This window comes from Oncorhynchus kisutch, unplaced genomic scaffold (assembly GCF_002021735.2).
Source record: "Oncorhynchus kisutch isolate 150728-3 unplaced genomic scaffold, Okis_V2 scaffold3749, whole genome shotgun sequence".
NCBI classification, from domain to species: Eukaryota; Metazoa; Chordata; class Actinopteri; order Salmoniformes; family Salmonidae; genus Oncorhynchus; species Oncorhynchus kisutch.
In genome coordinates this window covers 510,546-537,758 of record NW_022265694.1, presented here as the reverse complement: position 1 = coordinate 537,758, position 27,213 = coordinate 510,546, and the positions used below count along the sequence as shown (strand labels likewise).

The 27,213-nt window shown below is 46.5% G+C and overlaps 1 protein-coding gene across 2 annotated transcripts in view; it reads right to left on the bottom strand.

Moving 5' to 3' along the window:
• Positions 1–4,975, bottom strand: part of LOC109886045 (uncharacterized) — a 32,352-nt gene extending 27,377 nt beyond the window's left edge. Inside the window, exons 1-3 of one of the 2 annotated variants that reach the window (XM_031820935.1) lie at positions 4,768–4,975; positions 3,030–3,170; positions 1,426–1,529 (exon numbers count right to left, since the gene is read on the bottom strand). In XM_031820935.1, the coding sequence (XP_031676795.1) occupies positions 1,426–1,529; positions 3,030–3,157 (232 nt within the window). In that variant the 5' untranslated portion in view covers positions 3,158–3,170; positions 4,768–4,975. Of the gene's footprint in view, positions 1–1,425; positions 1,530–3,029; positions 3,171–4,060; positions 4,744–4,767 lie in introns of those variants that run through there. The other variant, XM_031820936.1, reaches the window with a different exon arrangement.
• Between the last annotated feature and the right edge of the window lie 22,238 nt (positions 4,976–27,213).

Here is a 27,213-nt window from a genome sequence, read left to right as displayed (position 1 = left end):
GGTACAGCCTCAGTGTTCACAGTAAAACTGTAACTTAGTGGGTACAGCCTCAGTGTTCACAGTAAAACTGTAACTTAGTGGGTACAGCCTCAGTGTTCACAGTAAAACTGTAACTTAGTGGGTACAGCCTCAGTGTTCACAGTAAAACTGTAACTTAGTGGGTACAGCCTCAGTGTTCACAGTAAAACTGTAACTTAGTGGGTACAGCCTCAGTGTTCACAGTAAAACTGTAACTTAGTGGGTACAGCCTCAGTGTTCACAGTAAAACTGTAACTTAGTGGGTACAGCCTCAGTGTTCACAGTAAAACTGTAACTTAGTGGGTACAGCCTCAGTGTTCACAGTAAAACTGTAACTTAGTGGGTACAGCCTCAGTGTTCACAGTAAAACTGTAACTTAGTGGGTACAGCCTCAGTGTTCACAGTAAAACTGTAACTTAGTGGGTACAGCCTCAGTGTTCACAGTAAAACTGTAACTTAGTGGGTACAGCCTCAGTGTTCACAGTAAAACTGTAACTTAGTGTGTACAGCCTCAGTGTTCACAGTAAAACTGTAACTTAGTGGGTACAGCCTCAGTGTTCACAGTAAAACTGTAACTTAGTGGGTACAGCCTCAGTGTTCACAGTAAAACTGTAACTTAAAGCAGGTGCAGCCTCAGTGTTCACAGTAAACGAGAGCTGGAAGCTGCACAGAATTTTCAAGTTTGCGCTCAGCAGAAGTGACATTTGCTCAGTGCTCAAAAGAAAGAAGGAACATTGGTTAGGAGTCAAGTCAACCACACAGTACATAGGACTAGTTAGTTTAATACCACACAGTACATAGGACTGGTTAGTTTAATACTGGACAGTACATAGGACTAGTTAGTTTAATACTGGACAGTACATAGGACTAGTTAGTTTAATACTGGACAGTACATAGGACTAGTTAGTTTAATACCGGACAGTACATAGGACTAGTTAGTTTAATACCACACAGTACATAGGACTAGTTAGTTTAATACCGCACAGTACATAGGACTAGTTAGTTTAATACCACACAGTACATAGGACTAGTTAGTTTAATACTGGACAGTACATAGGACTAGTTAGTGTAATACCACACAGTACATAGGACTAGTTAGTTTAATACCACACAGTACATAGGACTAGTTAGTTTAATACTGGACAGTACATAGGACTAGTTAGTTTAATATTGGACAGTACATAGGACTAGTTAGTTTAATACCACACAGTACATAGGACTAGTTAGTTTAATACTGGACAGTACATAGGACTAGTTAGTTTAATACCACACAGTACATAGGACTAGTTAGTTTAATACCACACAGTACATAGGCCTAGTTAGTTTAATACTGGACAGTACATAGGCCTAGTTAGTTTAATACTGGACAGTACATAGGACTAGTTAGTTTAATACTCGACTGAGCACCTGTGAGGATGACGAGGTCGATGTCGTCTGCCTTGGTGGTTTGAAACTGGGTCGGAACTCGTAGGTCGCAGAAAATGTTCTCTTTTTTCAGTCCGCCAAGTTTCCTAAAGACAATAAAGAGGGATATAATCCAAGGTCCTTATGCTTTTTACTACGTACAGCCTGACCCCCCCCCGGTCATGTAGTCTAGCTACGTACAGCCTGACCCCCCCCCCGGTCATGTAGTCTAGCTACGTACAGCCTGACCCCCCCCCCGGTCATGTAGACTAGCTAGCTACGTACAGCCTGACCCCCCCCCGGTCATGTAGTCTAGCTACGTACAGCCTGACCCCCCCCCGGTCATGTAGACTAGCTAGCTACGTACAGCCTGACCCCCCCCCGGTCATGTAGTCTAGCTACGTACAGCCTGACCCCCCCCCCCCCGGTCATGTAGTCTAGCTAGCTACGTACAACCTGACCCCCCCCCGGTCATGTAGTCTAGCTACGTACAACCTGACCCCCCGTCTCCATAATGTAGACTAGCTAGCTACGTACAGCCTGACCCCCCCGTCTCCATAATGTAGACTAGCTAGCTAGGTACAGCCTGACCCCCCCCCCCCATAATGTAGACTAGCTAGCTACGTACAACCTGACCCCCCCCCCCCGGTCATGTAGTCTAGCTACGTACAGCCTGACCCCCCCCCCCCCCCCCCGGTCATGTAGTCTAGCTAGCTACGTACAACCTGACCCCCCTCCCCCCCTGGTCATGTAGTCTAGCTACGTACAGCCTGACCCCCCGTCTCCATAATGTAGACTAGCTAGGTACGTACAACCTGCCCCCCCCCCCCGGTCATGTAGTCTAGCTACGTACAGCCTGACCCCCCCCCGTCTCCATAATGTAGACTAGCTAGCTACGTACAACCTGACCCCCCCCCTGGTCATGTAGTCTAGCTACGTACAGCCTGACCCCCCCCCGTCTCCATAATGTAGACTAGCTAGCTACATACAACCTGACCCCCCCCCTGGTCATGTAGTCTAGCTACGTACAGCCTGACCCCCCCCCATCTCCATAATGTAGACTAGCTACGTACAGCCTGACCCCCGTCCCCATAATGTAGACTAACTACGTACAACCTGACCCCCCGTCTCCATAATGTAGTCTAGCTACGTACAACCTGACCCCCCGTCTCCATAATGTAGTCTAGCTACGTACAACCTGACCCCCCGTCTCCATAATGTAGACTAGCTAGGTACAGCCTGACCCCCCCCCCCCCCCCCCCCCATCTCCATAATGTAGACTAGCTAGCTAGGTACAGCCTGCCCCCCCCTCCATAATGTAGTCTAGATAGCTACGTACAACCTGACCCCCCGGTCTCTATAATGTAGTCTAGCTAGCTACGTACAACCTGCCCCCCCCGGTCTCTATAATGTAGTCTAGCTAGCTATGTACAACCTGACTCCCCCCGTCCCCATAACACAACCTGACCCCCCCCCCCCTGTCCCCACAACGTAGTCTAGCTACCACTGTCGAGGATAAACAAGAACATCAAACTAACAACCTCACCATACGTACAGAACACACTTGTATAAGTCCCTGCCCTGTTAAATCAATCATTTAGGCCTACCTGACATGTTGGATAAAGTCCTGTACTGTTAGGGTAGGCTGTCTACTGTCTCCTTCGGCACCTGCAATAGCAGTACTGGGTCCTGTGGAGAAGTGAAACTGGGCCAGCTGGCTTCCAAGCTGAAACATTCTTCTTGTGGATCTGAAACAACCAGAACCAAACTTGAAAATAAGTGGAACAACACTGAGTGTATAAAACATTCGGAACATGGGACTGGCCAGGTGAAAGCTATGATCCCTAATTGATGTCACCTGTTAAATCCACTTCAATCAGTGTAAATGAAGGGGAGGAGACGGGTTAATTAAGGATTTATAAGCCTCGAGCCGTGTATTGTGTATGTGTCTCATTCAGAAGGTGAATGGGGAAGGACAAAATATTTAATTGCCTTTGAAGGGGGGGGGGGGGGGGGGGTATGGTAGTAATTAGGTGCCAATCGCACCGGTTTGTGTGTGTCAAGAACTGCAACGCTGCAGGGTTTTTCCACACTCAACAGTTTCCCCGAGTGTATCAAGAACGGTCCACCACCCAAAGAATATCCAGCCAACTTGACACAACTGTTGGGAAAGCATTGGAGTCAACATGGCCCAGCATCCGTGTGTCACTCTTTAAGACACCTTGTCGAGTCCATGACCCGACGAGTCTGTTCTGAGGGCAGAACGGGGGGGATGCAGCGACTCAATATCAGCAAGGTGTTGCTAATGGTTTGTGTATGTAACTATAGAAGCGGAGAGGTGTAGCTATATGTTGACATCAAACCGCATCACACTACAGGAAAGTAAAAGCTCATTTAGACAGCAACATCTTAAAACAACAAGACTATATAGCTAAGTAACAAACAAAAAAACATTTAGAAAACGTGTTTTTGACGGCTGGGTATAATTTGTGTTACGTTCCAACCGGAATCTGTTTCCAAAAACTTCGTAAATAACAAGTATGCCGAAAAAACTACGTATACAAAGTAGCATGATCAATTCACCTAGTTAACTAGCTGTCGAATAGGCATCAACTCACCACGTAGCCCACTTCCCTACCTGGTATCTTATTCTGCCGATAAACAACTCTGTTGTATGTTGGAAACCTTGTTATTGAATAGATTCCTGTTCCACATTATTCCCAGCCGTTTTTGACTGTGCGACTTGGAGGGGAGCAGGCACAGCATGTCCTAGATAATTAAACTATATTTGGACAACACATCATTTACGTTACATTTTCTCGCTGTATTTAGCTACAACTTCTAGATTGCCAAAGTCAGTGTTTGTTCACGACAAAAACACTCGAAAATGAACGTGGCTTAGAAGTGAAAACAAAAGACGGAGACTAATACTAGCGTTAGAACAAAAGACGGAGACTAATACTAGCGTTAGAACAAAAGACGGAGACTAATACTAGCGTTAGAACAAAAGACGGAGACTAATACTAGCGTTAGAACAAAAGACGGAGACTAATACTAGCGTTAGAACAAAAGACGGAGACTAATACTAGCGTTAGAACAAAAGACGGAGACTAATACTAGCGTTAGAACAAAAGACGGAGACTAATACTAGCGTTAGAACAAAAGACGGAGACTAATACTAGCGTTAGAACAAAAGACGGAGACTAATACTAGCGTTAGAACAAAAGACGGAGACTAATACTAGCGTTAGAACAAAAGACGGAGACTAATACTAGCGTTAGAACAAAAGACGGAGACTAATACTAGCGTTAGAACAAAAGACGGAGACATAGGTCGAGCACTTACATTAATAAATACAGAGAAGGTTGAAAACAGGAGTCAGTGCTTTTTTCCAGCACCTCTTTGTGGATGAGGCAGCCGATATATTTTCCAGCCGTCCAAACTTGCTGCAATGAAATTGTATCCAGGAATGAAGTTTCCCAATCAGCGCTGTTCCGCTGCGGCCCGTTCCTGGAAGACGTAAACAACCAACCACGTGGAGGTCGGGTTTCCACCAGGAAAACCTCACCGCAGTATACACGCTATCTGGGAGCAAAAAAATACATATATTTTGGCCATTTTCGTCTTCTCATTCAACTGGAGAAAACACAAACTAACAAGTCATTCAATTTAAAATAAATAAAATAAAAAGTATGGGGCGTCGGGTTATGAGAGCGCAGTAGGCTATGGAAATCAATCTCTCACAGAGTTGATTCAGTTCACATTGCCGTGGTCATTGACTGTGGGGAGATGCACTACGGTCTGTACCAGTAGAACATAGACATAAGGCGAGCACAAACAAGTCATATGATCTTATGGTGTGTGTGTGTGTGCTTAAGTAAATTACAGGAGAAACATGTTGTCTCCCCCTCCACATCCTTCCCTCTAATTATGGAGCCACCTCTCTAACCAGGGGGCACAGGACAATACCTCTAATTATGGAGCCACCTCTCTAACCAGGGGGGCACAGGACAATACCTCTAATTATGGAGCCACCTCTCCAACCAGGGGGCACAGGACAAGACCTCTAATTATGGAGCCACCTCTCCAACCAGGGGGCACAGGACAATACCTCTAATTATGGAGCCAACTCTCCAACCAGGGGGCACAGGACAAGACCTATCTAATTATGGAGCCACCTCTCTAACCAGGGGGCACAGGACAAGACCTCTCTAATTATGGAGCCACCTCTCCAACCAGGGGGCACAGGACAAGATCTCTCTAATTATGGAGCCACCTCTCTAACCAGGGGGCACAGGACAAGATCTCTAATTATGGAGCCACCTCTCTAACCAGGGGGCACAGGACAAGATCTCTAATTATGGAGCTACCTCTCTAACCAGGGGGCACAGGACAAGATCTCTCTAATTATGGAGCCACCTCTCTAACCAGGGGGCACAGGACAAGACCTCTAATTATGGAGCCACCTCTCTAACCAGGGGGCACAGGACAAGATCTCTAATTATGGAGCCATCTCTCTAACCAGGGGGCACAGGACAAGACCTATCTAATTATGGAGCCACCTCTCTAACCAGGGGGCACAGGACAAGATCTCTAATTATGGAGCCACCTCTCCAACCAGGGGGCACAGGACAAGACCTCTAATTATGGAGCCAACTCTCTAACCAGGGGGCACAGGACAAGACCTCCAATTATGCAGCCACCTCTCTAACCAGGGGGGCACAGGACAATACCTCTAATTATGGAGCCACCTCTCTAACCAGGGGGCACAGGACAAGACCTCTCTAATTACAGAGCTACCTCTCTAACCAGGGGGCACAGGACAAGACCTCTAATTATGGATCCAGCTCTCTAACCAGGGGGCACAGGACAAGACCTCTCTAATTACAGAGCTACCTCTCTAACCAGGGGGCACAGGACAAGACCTCTAATTATGGATCCAGCTCTCTAACCAGGGGGCACAGGACAAGATCTCTCTAATTATGGAGCCACCTCTCTAACCAGGGGGTACAGGACAAGACCTATCTAATTATGGAGCCACCTCTCTAACCAGGGGGCACAGGACAATACCTCTAATTATGGATCCAGCTCTCTAACCAGGGGGCACAGGACAAGACCGTGCAACTGAGCATTGTTTCAAATGCTTGCTCTTTTAAAATGTATTGTTATTGAAAGGTAGTGGACAGGGTAACATTGAAATGCAGAGTCAAAGACAGACCCAATGAAACCCAGAAGACTGTCATACGGAAGACTGTCATATGGAAGACTGCCGTACAGAAGACTGTCATATGGAATACTGTCGTACAGAAGACTGTCATAGAGAAGACTGTCATAGAGAAGAAGACTGTCATACAGAAGACTGTCATAGAGAAGACTGTCATAGAGAAGAAGACTGTCATACAGAAGACTGTCATACAGAAGACTGTCATATGGAAGACTGTCGTACAGAAGACTGTCATATGGAAGACTGTCATAGAGAAGACTGTCATATGGAATACTGTCATAGAGAAGAAGACTGTCATACAGAAGACTGTCATACAGAAGACTGTCATATGGAAGACTGTCGTACAGAAGACTGTCATATGGAAGACTGTCATATAGAAGACTGTCATATAGAAGACTGTCATACAGAAGACTGTCATATGGAAGACTGTCGTACAGAAGACTGTCATATGGAAGACTGTCATATAGAAGACTGTCATAGAGAAGACTGTCATACAGAAGACTGTCATACAGAAGACTGTCATATAGAAGACTGTCTGTCATATAGAAGACTGTCATAGAGAAGACTGTCATATGGAAGACTGTCATATAGAAGACTGTCATAGAGAAGACTGTCATACAGAAGACTGTCATACAGAAGACTGTCATATAGAAGACTGTCTGTCATATTTATTTATTTATTTATTTTACCTTTATTTAACCGGGTAGGCAAGTTGAGAACAAGTTCTCATTTACAATTGCGACCTGGCCAAGATAAAGCAAAGCAGTTCGACAGATAAAACGACACAGAGTTACACATGGAGTAAAAACAAACATACAGTCAATAATGCAGTATAAACAAGTCTATATACAATGTGAGCAAATGAGGTGAGAAGGGAGGTAAAGGCAAAAAAGGACATGATGGCAAAGTAAATACAATATAGCAAGTAAAATACTGGAATGGTAGTTTTGCAATGGAAGAATGTGCAAAGTAGAAATAAAAAATAATGGGGTGCAAAGGAGCAAAATAAATAAATTAATTAAAATTAAATACAGTTGGGAAAGAGGTAGTTGTTTGGGCTAAATTATAGGTGGGCTATGTACAGGTGCAGTAATCTGTGAGCTGCTCTGACAGTTGGTGCTTAAAGCTAGTGAGGGAGATAAGTGTTTCCAGTTTCAGAGATTTTTGTAGTTCGTTCCAGTCATTGGCAGCAGAGAACTGGAAGGAGAGGCGGCCAAAGAAAGAATTGGTTTTGGGGGTGACTAGAGAGATATACCTGCTGGAGCGTGTGCTACAGGTGGGAGATGCTATGGTGACCAGCGAGCTGAGATAAGGGGGGACTTTACCTAGCAGGGTCTGTCATAGACTGTCATAGAGAAGACTGTCATAGAGAAGACTGTCATAGAGAATACTGTCATATAGAATACTGTCATAGAGAATACTGTCATATGGAAGACTGCCATAGAGAAGACTCTCGTATAGAAGACTGTCGTACAGAAGACTGTCATATAGAAGACTGTCATACAGAAGACTGTCATATGGAAGACTGTCATATGGAAGACTGTCATAGAGAAGACTGTCATATAGAAGACTGTCATATGGAAGACTGTCATATGGAAGACTGTCATACAGAAGACTGTCATAGAGAAGACTGTCTGTCATATAGAAGACTGTCATATAGAAGACTGTCATATAGAAGACTGTCATAGAGAAGACTGTCTGTCATATAGAAGACTGTCATAGAGAAGACTGTCAAAGAGAAGACTGTCGTATAGAAGCACAACAGTGAAATGAAGATCCGAAAGCCTGTGTTTTCTCTATAAACGTTAGGATGTTCAGCCTCTGCCTTTGTCAGCGAGGCAGAATGTGTGAAGTGGTCCTCAGAGAGCAGGAGGAAGGATAGCCGAGGGTAATTTCACCTAAAGTAGAGAGAAGGTGAGGGAAGAGGACCTTTTGTACAAATGGCTCAGCATTGTGTGGTTTAATGAGCTGCCCAGTTTCAAGTGGATAAACCCCACCCCCCCTGTGGATAAACCCCCCCCCCTGTGGATACCCCCCCCCCCCTGTGGACAAACCCCCCCCCCCCCTGTGTGTTATTTAATGTCTCATACTAGGGTGTTATTGCATAATGTTATGGGTATTTCTAGGGTTCTTTAAAGTACCGTAGATCACTAAATGATTCACAAGCTATCAGATACAAGACGACTCAATGTTTTTGAGGGGGGGTCAATGCTTTTTTGGGGGGGACAATGCTTTTTTTGGGGGGGGCAATGCTTTTTTAGGGGGGGGGCAATGTTTTTTTGGGGGGGCAATGCTTTTTTGGGGGGGGCAATGCTTTTTTGGGGGGAGGCAATGTTTTTTTGGGGGGGGCAATGCTTATTTTGGGGGGGCAATGCTTTTGGGGGGGGGCGATGCTTTGGTGGGGGGGGTTAATGCTTTTTTGGGGGGGGCCAAAGCTTTTTTTGGGGGGGGGGGCAATGCTTTTTGGGGGGGCAATGCTTTTTTGGAGGGGGCAATGTTTTTTTGGGGGGGGGGATGCTTTTGGGGGGGCAATACTTTTGGTGGCGGGACATAAGATACACAAAGAGCTACAGCTGCACACTGACACACACACTGATATACACTGACACACACTGATACACACACTGACACACCCACTGACAAACACACTGACACACACACTGATACACACTGACACACACTGACACACACACTGACACACACACTGAGACACACACTGATACACACTGACACACACACTGACACACACACTGATACACACTGACACACACACTGACACACACACTGATACACACTGACACACACTGACACACACACTGATACACACACTGACACACACACACTGATACACACACTGAGACACACACTGATACACACTGACACACACACTGACACACACACTGATACACACTGACACACACACTGACACACACACTGATACACACTGACACACACTGACACACACACTGATACACACACTGACACACACACACTGATACACACACTGACACACACACTGATACACACTGACACACACTGATACACACACTGACACACACACTGACACACACACTGATACACACTGACACACACACTGATACACACACTGACACACACACTGATACACACTGACACACACTGACACACACACTGATACACACTGACACACACACTGACACACACACTGATACACACTGACACACACACTGATACACACACTGATACACACTGACACACACACTGATACACACTGACACACACTGATACACACACACTGATACACACTGACACACACACTGACACACACACTGATACACACTGACACACACACTGATACACACACTGATACACACTGACACACACACTGATACACACTGACACACACACTGATACACACTGACACACACACTGACACACACACTGATACACACTGACACACACACTGATACACACACTGACACACACACTGACACACACTGACACACACTGATACACACTGACACACACACTGATACACACACTGATACACACACTGATACACACACTGATACACCCTGATACACACACTGATACACACACTGATACACACTGACACACACACACTGATACACACACTGATACACACTGACACACTGATACACACCACGTACACACACTGACACACGCAACCACCCCCTGACACACACACTAACACACTGATACACACACTGACACACTGATACACACACACCGAGACTGATACACACACTGATATACACACTGATACACACACACTGAGACACTGATACACACACCACATACACACACACTGACACACTGATACACACACACACACACACACACACACACACACACACACACACACACACACACACACACACACACACACACACACACACACACACACACACACTGATATACACACACACACTGATACACACACTGAGACACTGATACACACACCACATACACACACACTGACACACTGATACACACACACTGACACACTGATACAAACACACACACACACTGATACACACACACACACACACACACACACACACACACACACACACGCACACACACACACACACGCACACACACACACACACACACACACACACACACACACACACACACACACACACACACACACACACACACACACACACACACAGAGAGAGAGAGAGAGGCCACACATATAAAAGAGGATATTACAAAAGTGATGAGGAATATTTAATTCAACCACAAGTGTAAATACACCCTGGAATATCTGAAAACAGCGATAAACAATATCCGGATGGCGACGCCACCAAACGCTACGAACAGAGCTCAGTATCTTAACGGCAGATAGGCAAATCAGCTTCATATAAAGGGGCTCAATGAAAAGCCAATAAACTGAGGCACTCTGCCCGTCCTGGTCTCTGGTGACCTTCACTTGGAGTAGAGATGGGCCTGATAACTAAACGTAGCCAGGCACAACCTCAATAAAATAACATAAAAAAGACCAACAATGGGAGGGTAACAAATAAATAAAAAATGTAATTAAAGCAGAGAGGCGATATGGGCTGAAATGCAACAGGAATTCTCCAACAGAAAGCTTTCTTTGTGTCGTTTAATATTGTCTCCAATCACCTCATAATACGTACCCGATCATATCCGTCATCTCTCGCTCACGCTTATCAGTCCCCTTTGTATTACAACTTGCAAATGAAATGACTTGGCGTTTTGAAGAGCCACATTCATTTAACAAAAAAAAATAAAAAATAGGCTTCAGCTTTCCATTTTCAGTTGGATTCTGAATCACGGCCATCTTTCATGCCTTTCCAATGTGGTTCCTCGTGCTTCATTACAATCAGTTATGACTTGAGGATATGAAGAAGCTGCTGTGTAGGTGGAGGCTGTTGTAGGTGGAGGCTGTTGTAGGTGGAGGCTGTTGTAGGTGGAGGCTGTTGTAGGTGGAGGCTGTTGTAGGTGGAGGCTGTTTTTAGGTGGAGGCTGTTGTAGGTGGAGGCTGTTGTAGGTGGAGGCTGTTGTAGGTGGAGGCTGTTGTAGGTGGAGGCTGTTGTAGGTGGAGGCTGTTGTAGGTGGAGGCTGTTTTTAGGTGGAGGCTGTTTTTAGGTGGAGGCTGTTTTTAGGTGGAGGCTGTTGTAGGTGGAGCCTGTTTTTAGGTGGAGGCTGTTGTAGGTGGAGACTGTTGTAGGTGGAGGCTGTTGTAGGTGGAGTCTGTTGTAGGTGGAGGCTGTTGTAGAGGCTGGTCCACTGAAACATCACCTCTCTTTACGGCAACCTAGAGATGATCAATACCATCAGACCTAACCTTAATCAATCATACCATTATTCCTAACCTTAATCAATCATACCATTACACCTAACCTTAATCAATCATACCATTACACCTAACGTTATCAATCATACCATTATTCCTAACCATAATCAATCATACCATTATATCTAACCTTAATCAATCATACCATTATTCCTAACCTTAATCAATCATACCATTACATCTAACCTTAATCAATCATACCATTATGCCTAACCTTAATCAATCATACCATTACACCTAGAGATTATCAATACCATTAGACCTAACCTTAATCAATCATACCATTACGCCTAACCTTAATCAATCATACCATTATTCCTACCTTAATCAATCATACCATTATTCCTAACCTTAATCAATCATACCATTATTCCCAACCTTAATCATTCATACCATTATACCTAACCTTACTAAATCATACCATTACACCTAGAGATTATCAATACCATTAGACCTAACCTTAATCAATCACACCATTACACCAAACCTTAATCAATCATACCGTGATTCCTAACCATAATCAATCATACCATTACACCTAGAGATGATCAATACCATTACACCTAACCTTAATCAATCATACCATTACATCTAACCTTAATCAATCATACCATTATTCTTAACCTTAATCAATCATACCATTACACCTAACCTTAATCAATCACACCATTAGACCTAACCTTAATCAATCACACAATTAGACCTAACCTTAATCAATCATACCATTAGACCTAACCTTAATCAATCACACCATTAGACCTAACCTTAATCAATCACACCATTACACCTAGAGATGATCAATACCATTAGACCTAACCTTAATCAATCACATCATTAGACCTAACCTTAATCAATCACACCATTAGACCTAACCTTAATCAATCACACCATTAGACCTAACCTTAATCAATCACACCATTAGACCTAACCTTAATCAATCACACCATTAGACCTAACCTTAATCAATCACACCATTACACCTAACCTTAATCAGTCACACCATTAGACCTAACCTTAATTTCTACTTTGCACATTCTTCCATTGCAAAACTACCATTCCAGTATTTTACTTGCTATATTGTATTTACTTTGCCATCATGGCCTTTTTTTGCCTTTACCTCCCTTCTCACCTCATTTGCTCACATTGTATATAGACTTGTTTATACTGCATTATTGACTGTATGTTTGTTTTTACTCCATGTGTAACTCTGTGTCGTTTTATCTGTCGAACTGCTTTGCTTTATCTTGGCCAGGTCGCAATTGTAAATGAGAACTTGTTCTCAACTTGCCTACCTGGTTAAATAAAGGTAAAATAAAATAAATAAATAAAATCAATCATACCATTACACCTAACCTTAATCAATCACACCATTAGACCTAGAGATGATCAATACCATAATAAAATAATCCCATTTCCTGTCAACGGATGACATCATTAAGGTAATCCCACCTCCTGTCAACGGATGACATCATTAAGGTAATCCCACCTCCTGTCAACGGATGACATCATTAAGGTAATCCCACCTCCTGTCAACGGATGACATCATTAAGGTAATCCCACCTCCTGTCAACGGATGACATCATTAAGGTAATCCCACCTCCTGTCAACGGATGACATCATTAAGATAATCCCACCTCCTGTCAACGGATGACATCATTAAGATAATCCCACCTCCTGTCAACGGATGACATCATTAAGATAATCCCACCTCCTGTCAACGGATGACATCATTAAGATAATCCCACCACCTGTCAACAGATGACATCATTAAGTGGTGGCTAAATGCTTTGTCCTCTCCTGTTCCAGACTAAATGCTTTGTCCTCTCCTGTTCCAGACTAAATGCTTTGTCCTCTCCTGTTCCAGACTAAATGCTTTGTCCTCTCCTGTTCCAGACTAAATGCTTTGTCCTCTCCTGTTCCAGACTAAATGCTTTGTCCTCTCCTGTTCCAGACTGAATGCTTTGTCCTCTCCTGTTCCAGGCTAAATGCTTTGTCCTCTCCTGTTCCAGACTAAATGCTTTGTCCTCTCCTGTTCCAGACTAAATGCGTTGTCCTCTCCTGTTCCAGACTAAATGCTTCGTCCTATCCTGTTCCAGACTAAATGCATTGTCCTCCCCTGTTCCAGACTAAATGCTTTGTCCTCTCCTGTTCCCGACTAAATGCATTGTCCTCTCCTGTTCCAGACTAAATGCTTTGTCCTCTCCTGTTCCAGACTAAATGCTTTGTCCTCTCCTGTTCCAGACTAAATGCGTTGTCCTCTCCTGTTCCAGACTAAATGCTTTGTCCTATCCTGTTCCAGACTAAATGCATTGTCCTCTCCTGTTCCAGACTAAATGCTTTGTCCTCTCCTGTTCCAGACTAAATGCATTGTCCTCTCCTGTTCCAGACTAAATGCTTTGTCCTCTCCTGTTCCCGACTAAATGCTTTGTCCTCTCCTGTTCCAGACTAAATGCTTTGTCCTCTCCTGTTCCAGACTAAATGCGTTGTCCTCTCCTGTTCCAGACTAAATGTTTCATCCTATCCTGTTCCAGACTAAATGCATTGTCCTCTCCTGTTCCAGACTAAATTCTTTGTCCTCTCCTGTTCCTGACTAAATGCTTTGTCCTCTCCTGTTCCAGACTAAATGCTTTGCCCTCTCTTGTTCCAGACTAAATGCTTCGTCCTCTCCTGTTCCAGACTAAATGCTACGTCCTCTCCTGTTCCAGGCTAAATGCTTTGTCCTCTCCTGTTCCAGACTAAATGCTTTGTCCTCTCCTGTTCCACACTAAATGCTTCGTCCTCTCCTGTTCCAGACTAAATGCTACGTCCTCTCCTGTTCCAGAATAACTGCTTTGTCCTCTCCTGTTCCAGACTAAATGCTTCGTCCTCTCCTGTTCCAGACTAAATGCTTCGTCCTCTCCTGTTCCAGACTAAATGCTTCGTCCTCTCCTGTTCCAGACTAAATGCGTCGTCCTCTCCTGTTCCAGACTAAATGCTTCGTCCTCTCCTGTTCCAGGCTAAATGCTTCGTCCTCTCCTGTTCCATTGACCTCATCCCGTCAGTTGAGGATGCCTGGTCATTCTTTAAAAGTAACTTCCTCACCATTTTAGATAAGCATGCTCCGTTCAAAAAATGCAGAACTAAGAACAGATACAGCCCTTGGTTCACCCCAGACCTGACTGCCCTCGACCAGCACAAAAACATCCTGTGGCGGACTGCAATAGCATCGAATAGTCCCCGTGATATGCAACTGTTCAGGGAAGTCCGGAACCAATACACGCAGTCAGTCAGGAAAGCTAAGGCCAGCTTCTTCAGGCAGAAGTTTGCATCCTGTAGCTCCAACTCCAAAAAGTTCTGGGACACTGTGAAGTCCATGGAGAACAAGAGCACCTCCTCCCAGCTGCCCACTGCACTGAGGCTAGGTAACACGGTCACCACTGATAAATCCATGATTATCGAAAACTTCAATAAGCATTTCTCAACGGCTGGCCATGCCTTCCGCCTGGCTACTTCAACCTCGGCCAACAGCTCCGCCCCCCCCGCAGCTCCTCGCCCAAGCCTCTCCAGGTTCTCCTTTACCCAAATCCAGATAGCAGATGTTCTGAAAGAGCTGCAAAACCTGGACCCGTACAAATCAGCTGGGCTTGACAATCTGGACCCTCTATTTCTGAAACTATCTGCCACCATTGTCGCAACCCCTATTACCAGCCTGTTCAACCTCTCTTTCATCTCCTCTGAGATCCCCAAGGATTGGAAAGCTGCCGCAGTCATCCCCCTCTTCAAAGGGGGAGACACCCTGGACCCAAACTGTTACAGACCTATATCCATCCTGCCCTGCCTATCTAAGGTCTTCGAAAGCCAAGTCAACAAACAGGTCACTGACCATCTCGAATCCCACCGTACCTTCTCCGCTGTGCAATCTGGTTTCCGAGCCGGTCATGGGTGCACCTCAGCCACACTCAAGGTACTAAACGACATCATAACCGCCATCGATAAAAGACAGTACTGTGCAGCCGTCTTCATCGACCTCGCCAAGGCTTTCGACTCTGTCAATCACCATATTCTTATTGGCAGACTCAGTAGCCTCGGTTTTTCGGATGACTGCCTTGCCTGGTTCACCAATTACTTTGCAGACAGAGTTCAGTGTGTCAAATCGGAGGGCATGCTGTCCGGTCCTCTGGCAGTCTCTATGGGGGTGCCACAGGGTTCAATTCTCGGGCCGACTCTTTTCTCTGTGTATATCAATGATGTTGCTCTTGCTGCGGGCGATTCCCTGATCCACCTCTACGCAGACGACACCATTCTATATACTTTCGGCCCGTCTCTGGACACTGTGCTATCTAACCTCCAAACAAGCTTCAATGCCATACAACACTCCTTCCGTGGCCTCCAACTGCTCTTAAACGCTAGTAAGACCAAATGCATGCTTTTCAACCGGTCGCTGCCTGCACCTGCATGCCCGACTAGCATCACCACCCTGGATGGTTCCGACCTAGAATATGTGGACGTCTATAAGTACCTAGGTGTCTGGCTAGACCGCAAACTCTCCTTCCAGACTCATATCAAACATCTCCAATCGAAAATCAAATCAAGAGTCGGCTTTCTATTCCGCAACAAAGCCTCCTTCACTCAAGCCGCCAAGCTTACCCTAGTAAAACTGACTATCCTACCGATCCTCGACTTCGGCGATGTCATCTACAAAATGGCTTCCAACACTCTACTCAGCAAACTGGATGCAGTCTATCACAGTGCCATCCGTTTTGTCACTAAAGCACCTTATACTACCCACCACTGCGACTTGTATGCTCTAGTCGGCTGGCCCTCGCTACATATTCGTCGCCAGACCCACTGGCTCCAGGTCATCTACAAGTCTATGCTAGGTAAAGCTCCGCCTTATCTCAGCTCACTGGTCACGATGGCAACACCCATCCGTAGCACGCGCTCCAGCAGGTGTATCTCACTGATCATCCCTAAAGACAACACCTCATTTGGCCGCCTTTCGTTCCAGTACTCTGCTGCCTGTGACTGGAACGAATTGCAAAAATCGCTGAAGTTGGAGACTTTTATCTCCCTCACCAACTTCAAACATCAGCTATCTGAGCAGCTAACCGATCGCTGCAGCTGTACATAGTCTATTGGTAAATAGCCCACCCTTTTCACCTACCTCATCCCCGTACTGTTTCTATTTATTTACTTTTCTGCTCTTCTGCACACCAATATCTCTACCTGTACATGACCATCTGATCTTTTATCACTCCAGTGTTAATCTGCAAAATTGTAATTATTTGCCTACCTCATGCCTTTTGCACACATTGTATATAGACCCCCCCTTCGTTTTCTACTGTGTTATTGACTTGTTAATTGTTTACTCCATGTGTAACTCTTTGTTGTATGCTCACACTGCTATGCTTTATCTTGGCCAGGTCGCAGTTGCAAATGAGAACTTGTTCTCAACTAGCCTACCTGGTTAAATAAAGGTGAAAAAAAAAAAAAAAAAAAAAAACTAAATGCTTCATCCTCTCCTGTTCCAGACTAAATGCTTTGTCCTCTCCTGTTCCAGACTAAATGCTTTGTCCTCTCCTGTTCCAGGCTAAAGGCTTCGTCCTCTCCTGTTCCAGGCTAAATGCTTTGTAGTCTCCGGTTCCAGACTAAATGCTTCGTCCTCTCCTGTTCCAGACTAAATGCTTTGTCCTCTCCGGTTCCAGGCTAAATGCTTTGTCCTCTCCTGTTCCAGACTAAACGCTTTGTCCTCTCTGGTTCCAGACTAAATGCGTTGTCCTCTCCTGTTCCAGACTAAATGCTTTGTCCTCTCTGGTTCCAGACTAAATGCTTTGTCCTCTCTGGTTCCAGACTAAATGCGTTGTCCTCTCCTGTTCCAGACTAAATGCTTTGACCTCTCTGGTTCCAGACTAAATGCTTTGTCCTCTCCTGTTCCAGACGAAATGCTTTGTCCTCTCTGGTTCCAGACTAAATGCTTTCTCCTCTCCTGTTCCAGGCTAAAGGCTTCGTCCTCTCCTGTTCCAGGCTAAATGCTTTGTACTCTCCGGTTCCAGACTAAATGCTTTGTCCTCTCCTGTTCCAGGCTAAAGGCTTCGTCCTCTCCTGTTCCAGGCTAAATGCTTCGTCCTCTCCTGTTCCAGACTAAATGCTTTGTCCTCTCCGGTTCCAGGCTAAATGCTTTGTCCTCTCCTGTTCCAGACTAAACGCTTTGTCCTCTCTGGTTCCAGACTAAATGCGTTGTCCTCTCCTGTTCCAGACTAAATGCTTTGTCCTCTCTGGTTCCAGACTAAATGCTTTGTCCTCTCTGGTTCCAGACTAAATGCGTTGTCCTCTCCTGTTCCAGACTAAATGCTTTGTCCTCTCTGGTTCCAGACTAAATGCTTTGTCCTCTCCTGTTCCAGACGAAATGCTTTGTCCTCTCTGGTTCCAGACTAAATGCTTTGTCCTCTCCTGTTCCAGGCTAAATGCTTTGTCCTCTCCTGTTCCAGACTAAATGCTTTGTCCTCTCCTGTTCCAGACTAAATGCTTTGTCCTCTCCTGTTCCAGACGAAATGCTTTGCCCTCTCCTGTTCCAGGCTAAATGCTTTGTCCTCTCCTGTTCCAGACTAAATGCTTTGTCCTCTCCTGTTCCAGGCTAAATGGAATAGCATCTGATTTACACACGATTACAGTACGCAGAGTTTGCTAAGACAAGCTTTAGAAAAGTGGCACAAAATGAGGTTGTGTACAATCACAAAATGAGGTTGTGTATGCTATCGTACAATCACAAAATGAGGTTGTGTATGCTATCGTACAATCACAAAATGAGGTTGTGTACAATCACAAAATGAGGTTGTGTATGCTATCGTACAATCACAAAATGAGGTTGTGTACAATCACAAAATGAGGTTGTGTATGCTATCGTACAATCACAAAATGAGGTTGTGTATGCTATCGTACAATCACAAAATGAGGTTGTGTACAATCACAAAATGAGGTTGTGTATGCTATCGTACAATCACAAAATGAGGTTGTGTACAATCACAAAATGAGGTTGTGTATGCTATCGTACAATCACAAAATGAGGTTGTGTATGCTATCGTACAATCACAAAATGAGGTTGTGTACAATCACAAAATGAGGTTGTGTATGCTATCGTACAATCACAAAATGAGGTTGTGTATGCTATCGTACAATCACAAAATGAGGTTGTGTACAATCACAAAATGAGGTTGTGTATGCTATCGTACAATCACAAAATGAGGTTGTGTATGCTAACATACAATCACAAAATGAGGTTGTGTATGCTAACATACAATCACAAAATGAGGTTGTGTATGCTAACATACAATCACAAAATGAGGTTGTGTATGCTATCGTACAATCACAAAAAGATTATAAAAACTGTACGATAGCTTGTCCGATAGCGTACACAGCCTCATCATTTTGTGATTGTATGTTAGCGTGGATGCTGTTTCATTAGAGAGGCCTGCCACGGTAATTAGTTATCTGGTATGCAACGCTGAAGTGGTCATTAGCATGCTAAAGTTGAATTGTTCAATTATCATTGGGTGTGTGAGAGGAGGCCTCGATGCCGTTTCACAGTGTTGGAAAACAATGTTGAACCTCTCCTGTTCCGGCCTGCCACACAGGCATTATGGTCCGCAATTAGAGAGAGGGCCCTCACACTAAGCTGTTCCTGGTCTGGTGCAGGGCGGCTTAGTGTGTGTGTGTGTGTGTGTGTGTGTGTGTGTGTGTGCGTCAGTGGAGGCTGCTGATGGGAGGATGGAGTCATAATAACGGCTGGAACGGAGATAATGGAAGGGTATCACATGGAAATACATGGAAACTGTGTGTCTGATACCATTCCACTGATTCCTGCTCCAGCCATTACCACCAGCCCTTCCAACCTCCTGTGGTGTGTGTGTCTGATACCATTCCACTGATTCCTGCTCCAGCCATTACCACCAGCCCTTCCTCCCAAATTAAGGTGACAACAACCTCCTGTGGTATGTGTGTGTGTGGTATGTGTGCGTTTGTGTGTGCGTGTGTGCTTGTGTGTGTGTGGGACCTCAGGGGGTTCTGTCATGGAGGGACATTATAGAGACACGCTGGGACCTTAGGGGGTTCTGTTATGGGGGGACATTATAGAGACACGCTGGGACCTCAGGGGGTTCTGTCAAGGAGGGACATTATAGAGACACTGGGACCTCAGGGGGTTCTGTCATGGAGGGACATTATAGAGACACTGGGACCTCAGGGGGTTCTGTCATGGAGGGACATTATAGAGACACTGGGACCTCAGGGGGTTCTGTCATGGAGGGACATTATAGAGACACGCTGGGACCTCAGGGGGTTCTGTCATGGAGGGACATTATAGAGACACTGGGACCTCAGGGGGTTCTGTCATGGAGGGACATTATAGAGACACTGGGACCTCAAGGGGTTCTGTCATGGAGGGACATTATAGAGACACTGGGACCTCAGGGGGTTCTGTCATGGAGGGACATTATAGAGACACTGGGACCTCAAGGGGTTCTGTCATGGAGGGACATTATAGAGACACTGGGACCTCAGGGGGTTCTGTCATGGAGGGACATTATAGAGACACTGGGACCTCAGGGGGTTCTGTCAAGGAGGGACATTATAGAGACACTGGGACCTCAAGGGGTTCTGTCATGGAGGGACATTATAGAGACACTGGGACCTCAGGGGGTTCTCCCTCCCTCCCTCCCTCCCTCCCTCCCTCCCTCCCTCCCTCCCTCCCTCCCTCCCTCTCTCCCCCTCTCCCCCTCTCTCTCCCTCTCCCTCTCCCCCTCTCTCCCGGGTGCTGTGGAGACAGGAGATGTTTTATACAGACATTTATCATGTAATTACAGCTCCAGGATCAGTTTGTGATGACCCCGGCATGATGGCTGATAAATGATAATGGTCTGTTTCACTCCTTTCAACAACCCAGGTGGGGTTCGTTCCCAGGCACAAAGGGAACATCCCTCAGTCCCCTTCACTATGCTCATTACTGTCCTATATTAAACCGTACGTTTCCAGAGACCGATTGTCTATTTTTGGCAAGAGAACATTGGGCCACCAAAACCCCTGTAGTTGGCACACACATGGAAACACACTGGCCACTGATTAGAAGAAGGCTAGTGAGCTTTCAAACGGTTGAGATGGGCTTGCAGCCATACAATTAGAATCCCATTATTTGTGTCAATGGATTCCAGCTACTGTGTTCTAGCTACTGTGTTCTAGCTACTGTGTTCTAGCTACTGTGTTCTAGCTACTGTGTTCCAGCTACTGGATTCCAGCTACTGTGTTCTAGCTACTGTGTTCTAGCTACTGTGTTCTAGCTACTGTGTTCCAGCTACTGTGTTCTAGCTACTGTGTTCTAGCTACTGTGTTCTAGCTACTGTGTTCCAGCTACTGTGTTCCAGCTACTGGATTCCAGCTACTGTGTTCCAGCTCTCAGGTCCAGCCACATCTCAGTGTTTTATGTGACCTAGACTACAATACCATCTAGAATACAACACGAAAGCCTGCTGGGCTGTAGCTGATGTCTGGTTATCCACCTCTCTCTCTCCCCACTAACTGACTTCACATAAACCTGCAGGTCAAGGTGGGGTCACAAACTCCCTATAAACCAGCAGGTCATGGTGGGGTCACAAACTCACCCTAAACCAGCAGGTCAAGGTGGGGTCACAAACTCCCTATAAACCAGCAGGTCATGGTGGGGTCACAAACTCACCCTAAACCAGCAGGTCAAGGTGGGGTCACAAACTCCCCCTAAACCTGCAGGTCAAGGTGAGGTCACAAACTCCCCCTAAACCTGCTGGTCTCTACCCTGATGTTTATACCACAGGTGTTACAGTAGGAGCCTGTTCACCAGCTGGTCTCTACCCTGATGTTTATACCACAGGTGTTACAGTAGGAGCCTGTTCACCAGCTGGTCTCTACCCTGATGTTTATACCACAGGTGTTACAGTAGGAGCCTGTTCACCAGCTGGTCTCTACCCTGATGTTTATACCACAGGTGTTACAGTAGGAGCCTGTTCCCCAGCTGGTCTCTACCCTGATGTTTATACCACAGGTGTTACAGTAGGAGCCTGTTCACCAGCTGGTCTCTACCCTGATGTTTATACCACAGGTGTTACAGTAGGAGCCTGTTCACCAGCTGGTCTCTACCCTGATGTTTATACCACAGGTGTTACAGTAGGAGCCTGTTCACCAGCTGGTCTCTACCCTGATGTTTATACCACAGGTGTTACAGTAGGAGCCTGTTCACCAGCTGGTCTCTACCCTGATGTTTATACCACAGGTGTTACAGTAGGAGCCTGTTCACCAGCTGGTCTCTACCCTGATGTTTATACCACAGGTGTTACAGTAGGAGCCTGTTCACCAGCTGGTCTCTACCCTGATGTTTATACCACAGGTGTTACAGTAGGAGCCTGTTCACCAGCTGGTCTCTACCCTGATGTTTATACCACAGGTGTTACAGTAGGAGCCTGTTCACCAGCTGGTCTCTACCCTGATGTTTATACCACAGGTGTTACAGTAGGAGCCTGTTCCCCAGCTGGTCTCTACCCTGATGTTTATACCACAGGTGTTACAGTAGGAGCCTGTTCACCAGCTGGTCTCTACCCTGATGTTTATACCACAGGTGTTACAGTAGGAGCCTGTTCACCAGCTGGTCTCTACCCTGATGTTTATACCACAGGTGTTACAGTAGGAGCCTGTTCACCAGCTGGTCTCTACCCTGATGTTTATACCACAGGCGTTACAGTAGGAGCCTGTTCACCAGCTGGTCTCTACCCTGATGTTTATACCACAGGCGTTACAGTAGGAGCCTGTTCACCAGCTGGTCTCTACCCTGATGTTTATACCACAGGTGTTACAGTAGGAGCCTGTTCACCAGCTGGTCTCTACCCTGATGTTTATACCACAGGTGTTACAGTAGGAGCCTGTTCACCAGCTGGTCTCTACCCTGATGTTTATACCACAGGTGTTACAGTAGGAGCCTGTTCACCAGCTGGTCTCTACCCTGATGTTTATACCACAGGTGTTACAGTAGGAGCCTGTTCACCAGCTGGTCTCTACCCTGATGTTTATACCACAGGTGTTACAGTAGGAGCCTGTTCACCAGCTGGTCTCTACCCTGATGTTTATACCACAGGTGTTACAGTAGGAGCCTGTTCACCAGCTGGTCTCTACCCTGATGTTTATACCACAGGTGTTACAGTAGGAGCCTGTTCACCAGCTGGTCTCTACCCTGATGTTTATACCACAGGTGTTACAGTAGGAGCCTGTTCACCAGCTGGTCTCTACCCTGATGTTTATACCACAGGTGTTACAGTAGGAGCCTGTTCACCAGCTGGTCTCTACCCTGATGTTTATACCACAGGTGTTACAGTAGGAGCCTGTTCACCAGCTGGTCTCTACCCTGATGTTTATACCACAGGTGTTACAGTAGGAGCCTGTTCACCAGCTGGTCTCTACCCTGATGTTTATACCACAGGCGTTACAGTAGGAGCCTGTTCACCAGCTGGTCTCTACCCTGATGTTTATACCACAGGCGTTACAGTAGGAGCCTGTTCACCAGCTGGTCTCTACCCTGATGTTTATACCACAGGCATTACAGTAGGAGCCTGTTCACCTGCTGGTCTCTACCCTGATGTTTATACCACAGGTGTTACAGTAGGAGCCTGTTCACCAGCTGGTCTCTACCCTGATGTTTATACCACAGGCGTTACAGTAGGAGCCTGTTCACCAGCTGGTCTCTACCCTGATGTTTATACCACAGGCGTTATAGTAGGAGCCTGTTCACCAGCTGGTCTCTACCCTGATGTTTATACCACAGGGGTTACAGTAGGAGCCTGTTCACCAGCTGGTCTCTACCCTGATGTTTATACCACAGGTGTTACAGTAGGAGCCTGTTCACCAGCTGGTCTCTACCCTGATGTTTATACCACAGGTGTTACAGTAGGAGCCTGTTCACCAGCTGGTCTCTACCCTGATGTTTATACCACAGGTGTTACAGTAGGAGCCTGTTCACCAGCTGGTCTCTACCCTGATGTTTATACCACAGGTGTTACAGTAGGAGCCTGTTCACCAGCTGGTCTCTACCCTGATGTTTATACCAGTAGTGCACTATATAGGGAATAGGGCTGTAGTATAAAGTAGTGTACTATATAGGGAATAGGGCTGTAGTATAGAGTAGTGCACTATGTAGGGAATAGGGCTGTAGTATAAAGTAGTGTACTATATAGGGAATAGGGCTGTAGTATAAAGTAGTGTACTATATAGGGAAAAGGGCTGTAGTATAAAGTAGTGCACTATATAGGGAATAGGACTGTAGTATAAAGTAGTGCACTATATAGGGAATAGGGCTGTAGTATAAAGTAGTGTACTATATAGGGAAAAGGGCTGTAGTATAAAGTAGTGCACTATATAGGGAATAGGGCTTTGGTCAGGACAGGGAAGACACCTCAATGAGGCCAGACTGACAGTTCAGAATGGCAAGAGGAAGAGGACTCCTCAATGAGGCCAGACTGACAGTTTAGAATGACAAGAGGAAGAGGACTCCTCAATGAGGCCAGACTGACAGTTCAGAATGACAAGAGGAAGAGGACACCTCAATGAGGCCAGACTGACAGTTCAGAAAGGCAAGAGGAAGAGGACACCTCAATGAGGCCAGACTGACAGTTCAGAATGACAAGAGGACTCCTCAATGAGACCAGACTGACAGTTCAGAATGACAAGAGGAAGAGGACACCTCAATGAGGCCAGACTGACAGTTCAGAATGGCAAGAGGAAGAGGACACCTCAATGAGGCCAGACTGACAGTTCAGAAAGGCAAGAGGAAGAGGACTCCTCAATGAGGCCAGACTGACAGTTCAGAATGGCAAGAGGAAGAGGACTCCTCAATGAGTCCAGACTGACAGTTCAGAATGGCAAGAGGAAGAGGACTCCTCAATGAGGCCAGACTGACAGTTCAGAATGGCAAGAGGAAGAGGCCACCTTAATGAGGCCAGACTGACAGTTCAGAATGGCAAGAGGAAGAGGACACCTCAATGAGGCCAGACTGACAGTTCAGAATGGCAAGAGGAAGAGGACTCCTCAATGAGGCCAGACTGACAGTTCAGAATGGCAAGAGGAGGACTCCTCAATGAGGCCAGACTGACAGTTCAGAATGGCAAGAGGACTCCTCAATGAGGCCAGACTGACAGTTCAGAATGGCAAGAGGAAGAAGACTCCTCAATGAGGCCAGACTGACAGTTCAGAATGGCAAGAGGAAGAGGACTCCTCAATGAGGCCAGACTGACAGTTCAGAATGACAAGAGGAAGAGGACTCCTCAATGAGGCCAGACTGACAGTTCAGAATGGCAAGAGGAAGAGGACTCCTCAATGAGGCCAGACTGACAGTTCAGAATGACAAGAGGAAGAGGACACCTCAATGAGGCCAGACTGACAGTTCAGAATGACAAGAGGAAGAGGACTCCTCAATGAGGCCAGACTGATAGTTCAGAATGACAGGAGGAAGAGGACTCCTCAATGAGGCCAGACTGATAGTTCAGAATGACAGGAGGAAGAGGACACCTCAATGAGGCCAGACTGACAGTTCAGAATGACAGGAGGAAGAGGACTCCTCAATGAGGCCAGACTGATAGTTCAGAATGACAGGAGGAAGAGGACTCCTCAATGAGGCCAGACTGATAGTTCAGAATGACAGGAGGAAGAGGACTCCTCAATGAGGCCAGACTGATAGTTCAGAATGACAGGAGGAAGAGGACTCCTCAATGAGGCCAGACTGATAGTTCAGAATGACAGGAGGAAGAGGACACCTCAATGAGGCCAGACTGATAGTTCAGAATGACAGGAGGAAGAGGACACCTCAATGAGGCCGAGTATTTCAGATTATTATTGAAATCTTAAAAAAAAAAAATTCATGACAGACTTGTGGATACGCCTGAAAGAATGATCAACAAGTAGCCTGCCCCCTCCTGCTCCTCCTGCTGCTCTTGACAACACAGTATCAGCCTGCCCCCTCCTCCTCCTCCTGCTGCTCTTGACACCACAGGATCAACCTGCCCCCCTCCTCCTGCTGCTGTCAACACAGGATCAGCCTGCCCCCTCCTCCTGCTGCTGCTGACAACACAGGATCAGCCTGCCCCCCCTCCTGCTGCTGACAACACAGGATCAGCCTGCCCCCCTCCTCCTGCTGACAACACAGGATCAGCCTGCCCCCTCCTCCTCCTGCTGCTGCTCTTGACACAGGATCAGCCTGCCCCCCCCTCCTCCTGCTGCTGACAACACAGGATCAGCCTGCCCCCCTCCTGCTGCTGACAACACAGGATCAGCCTGCCCCCCTCCTCCTGCTGACAACACAGGATCAGCCTGCCCCCCCTCCTCCTGCTGCTGACAACACAGGATCAGCCTGCCCCCTCCTCCTCCTGCTGCTGCTCTTGACACAGGATCAGCCTTCCCTCCCCTCCTCCTGCTGCTGCTCCTGATAACACAGGATCAGCCTGCGCCCTCCTCCTCCTGCTGCTCCTGATAACACAGGATCAGCCTGCGCCCTCCTCCTCCTGCTGCTCCTGATAACACAGGATCAGCCTGCGCCCTCCTCCTCCTGCTGCTGACAACACAGGATCAGCCTACCCCTCCTCCTCCTCCTGCTGCTGACAACACAGGATCAGCCTGACCCCCTCCTCCTCCTGCTGCTGACAACACAGGATCAGCCTGACCCCCCCTCCTCCTCCTGCTGACAACACAGGATCAGCCTGCCCCCCCTCCTCCTCCTGCTGCTGACAACACAGGATCAGCCTGCCCCCCCTCCTCCTCCTGCTGCTGACAACACAGGATCAGCCTGCCCCCCTCCTCCTGCTGCTGACAACACAGGATCAGCCTGCCCCCCCTCCTCCTCCTGCTGCTGACAACACAGGATCAGCCTGCCCCCTCCTCCTCCTGCTGCTGCTGACAACACAGGATCAGCCTGTCCCCCCTCCTCCTGCTGCTGACAACACAGGATCAGCCTGCCAACACAGGATCTGTTCATGTTTGTCCAGCTCAATACCAAGAGGCCCTACTTTAGACCAGGGCCCATAGGGTAGTAGTGCACTACTTTAGACCAGGATCTATAGGGTAGTAGTGCACTACTTTAGACCAGGGCCCATAGGGTAGTAGTGCACTACTTTAGACCAGGACCTATAGGGTAGTAGTGCACTACTTTAGACCAGGGTCTATAGGGTAGTAGTGCACTACTTTAGACCAGTGCCTATAGGGT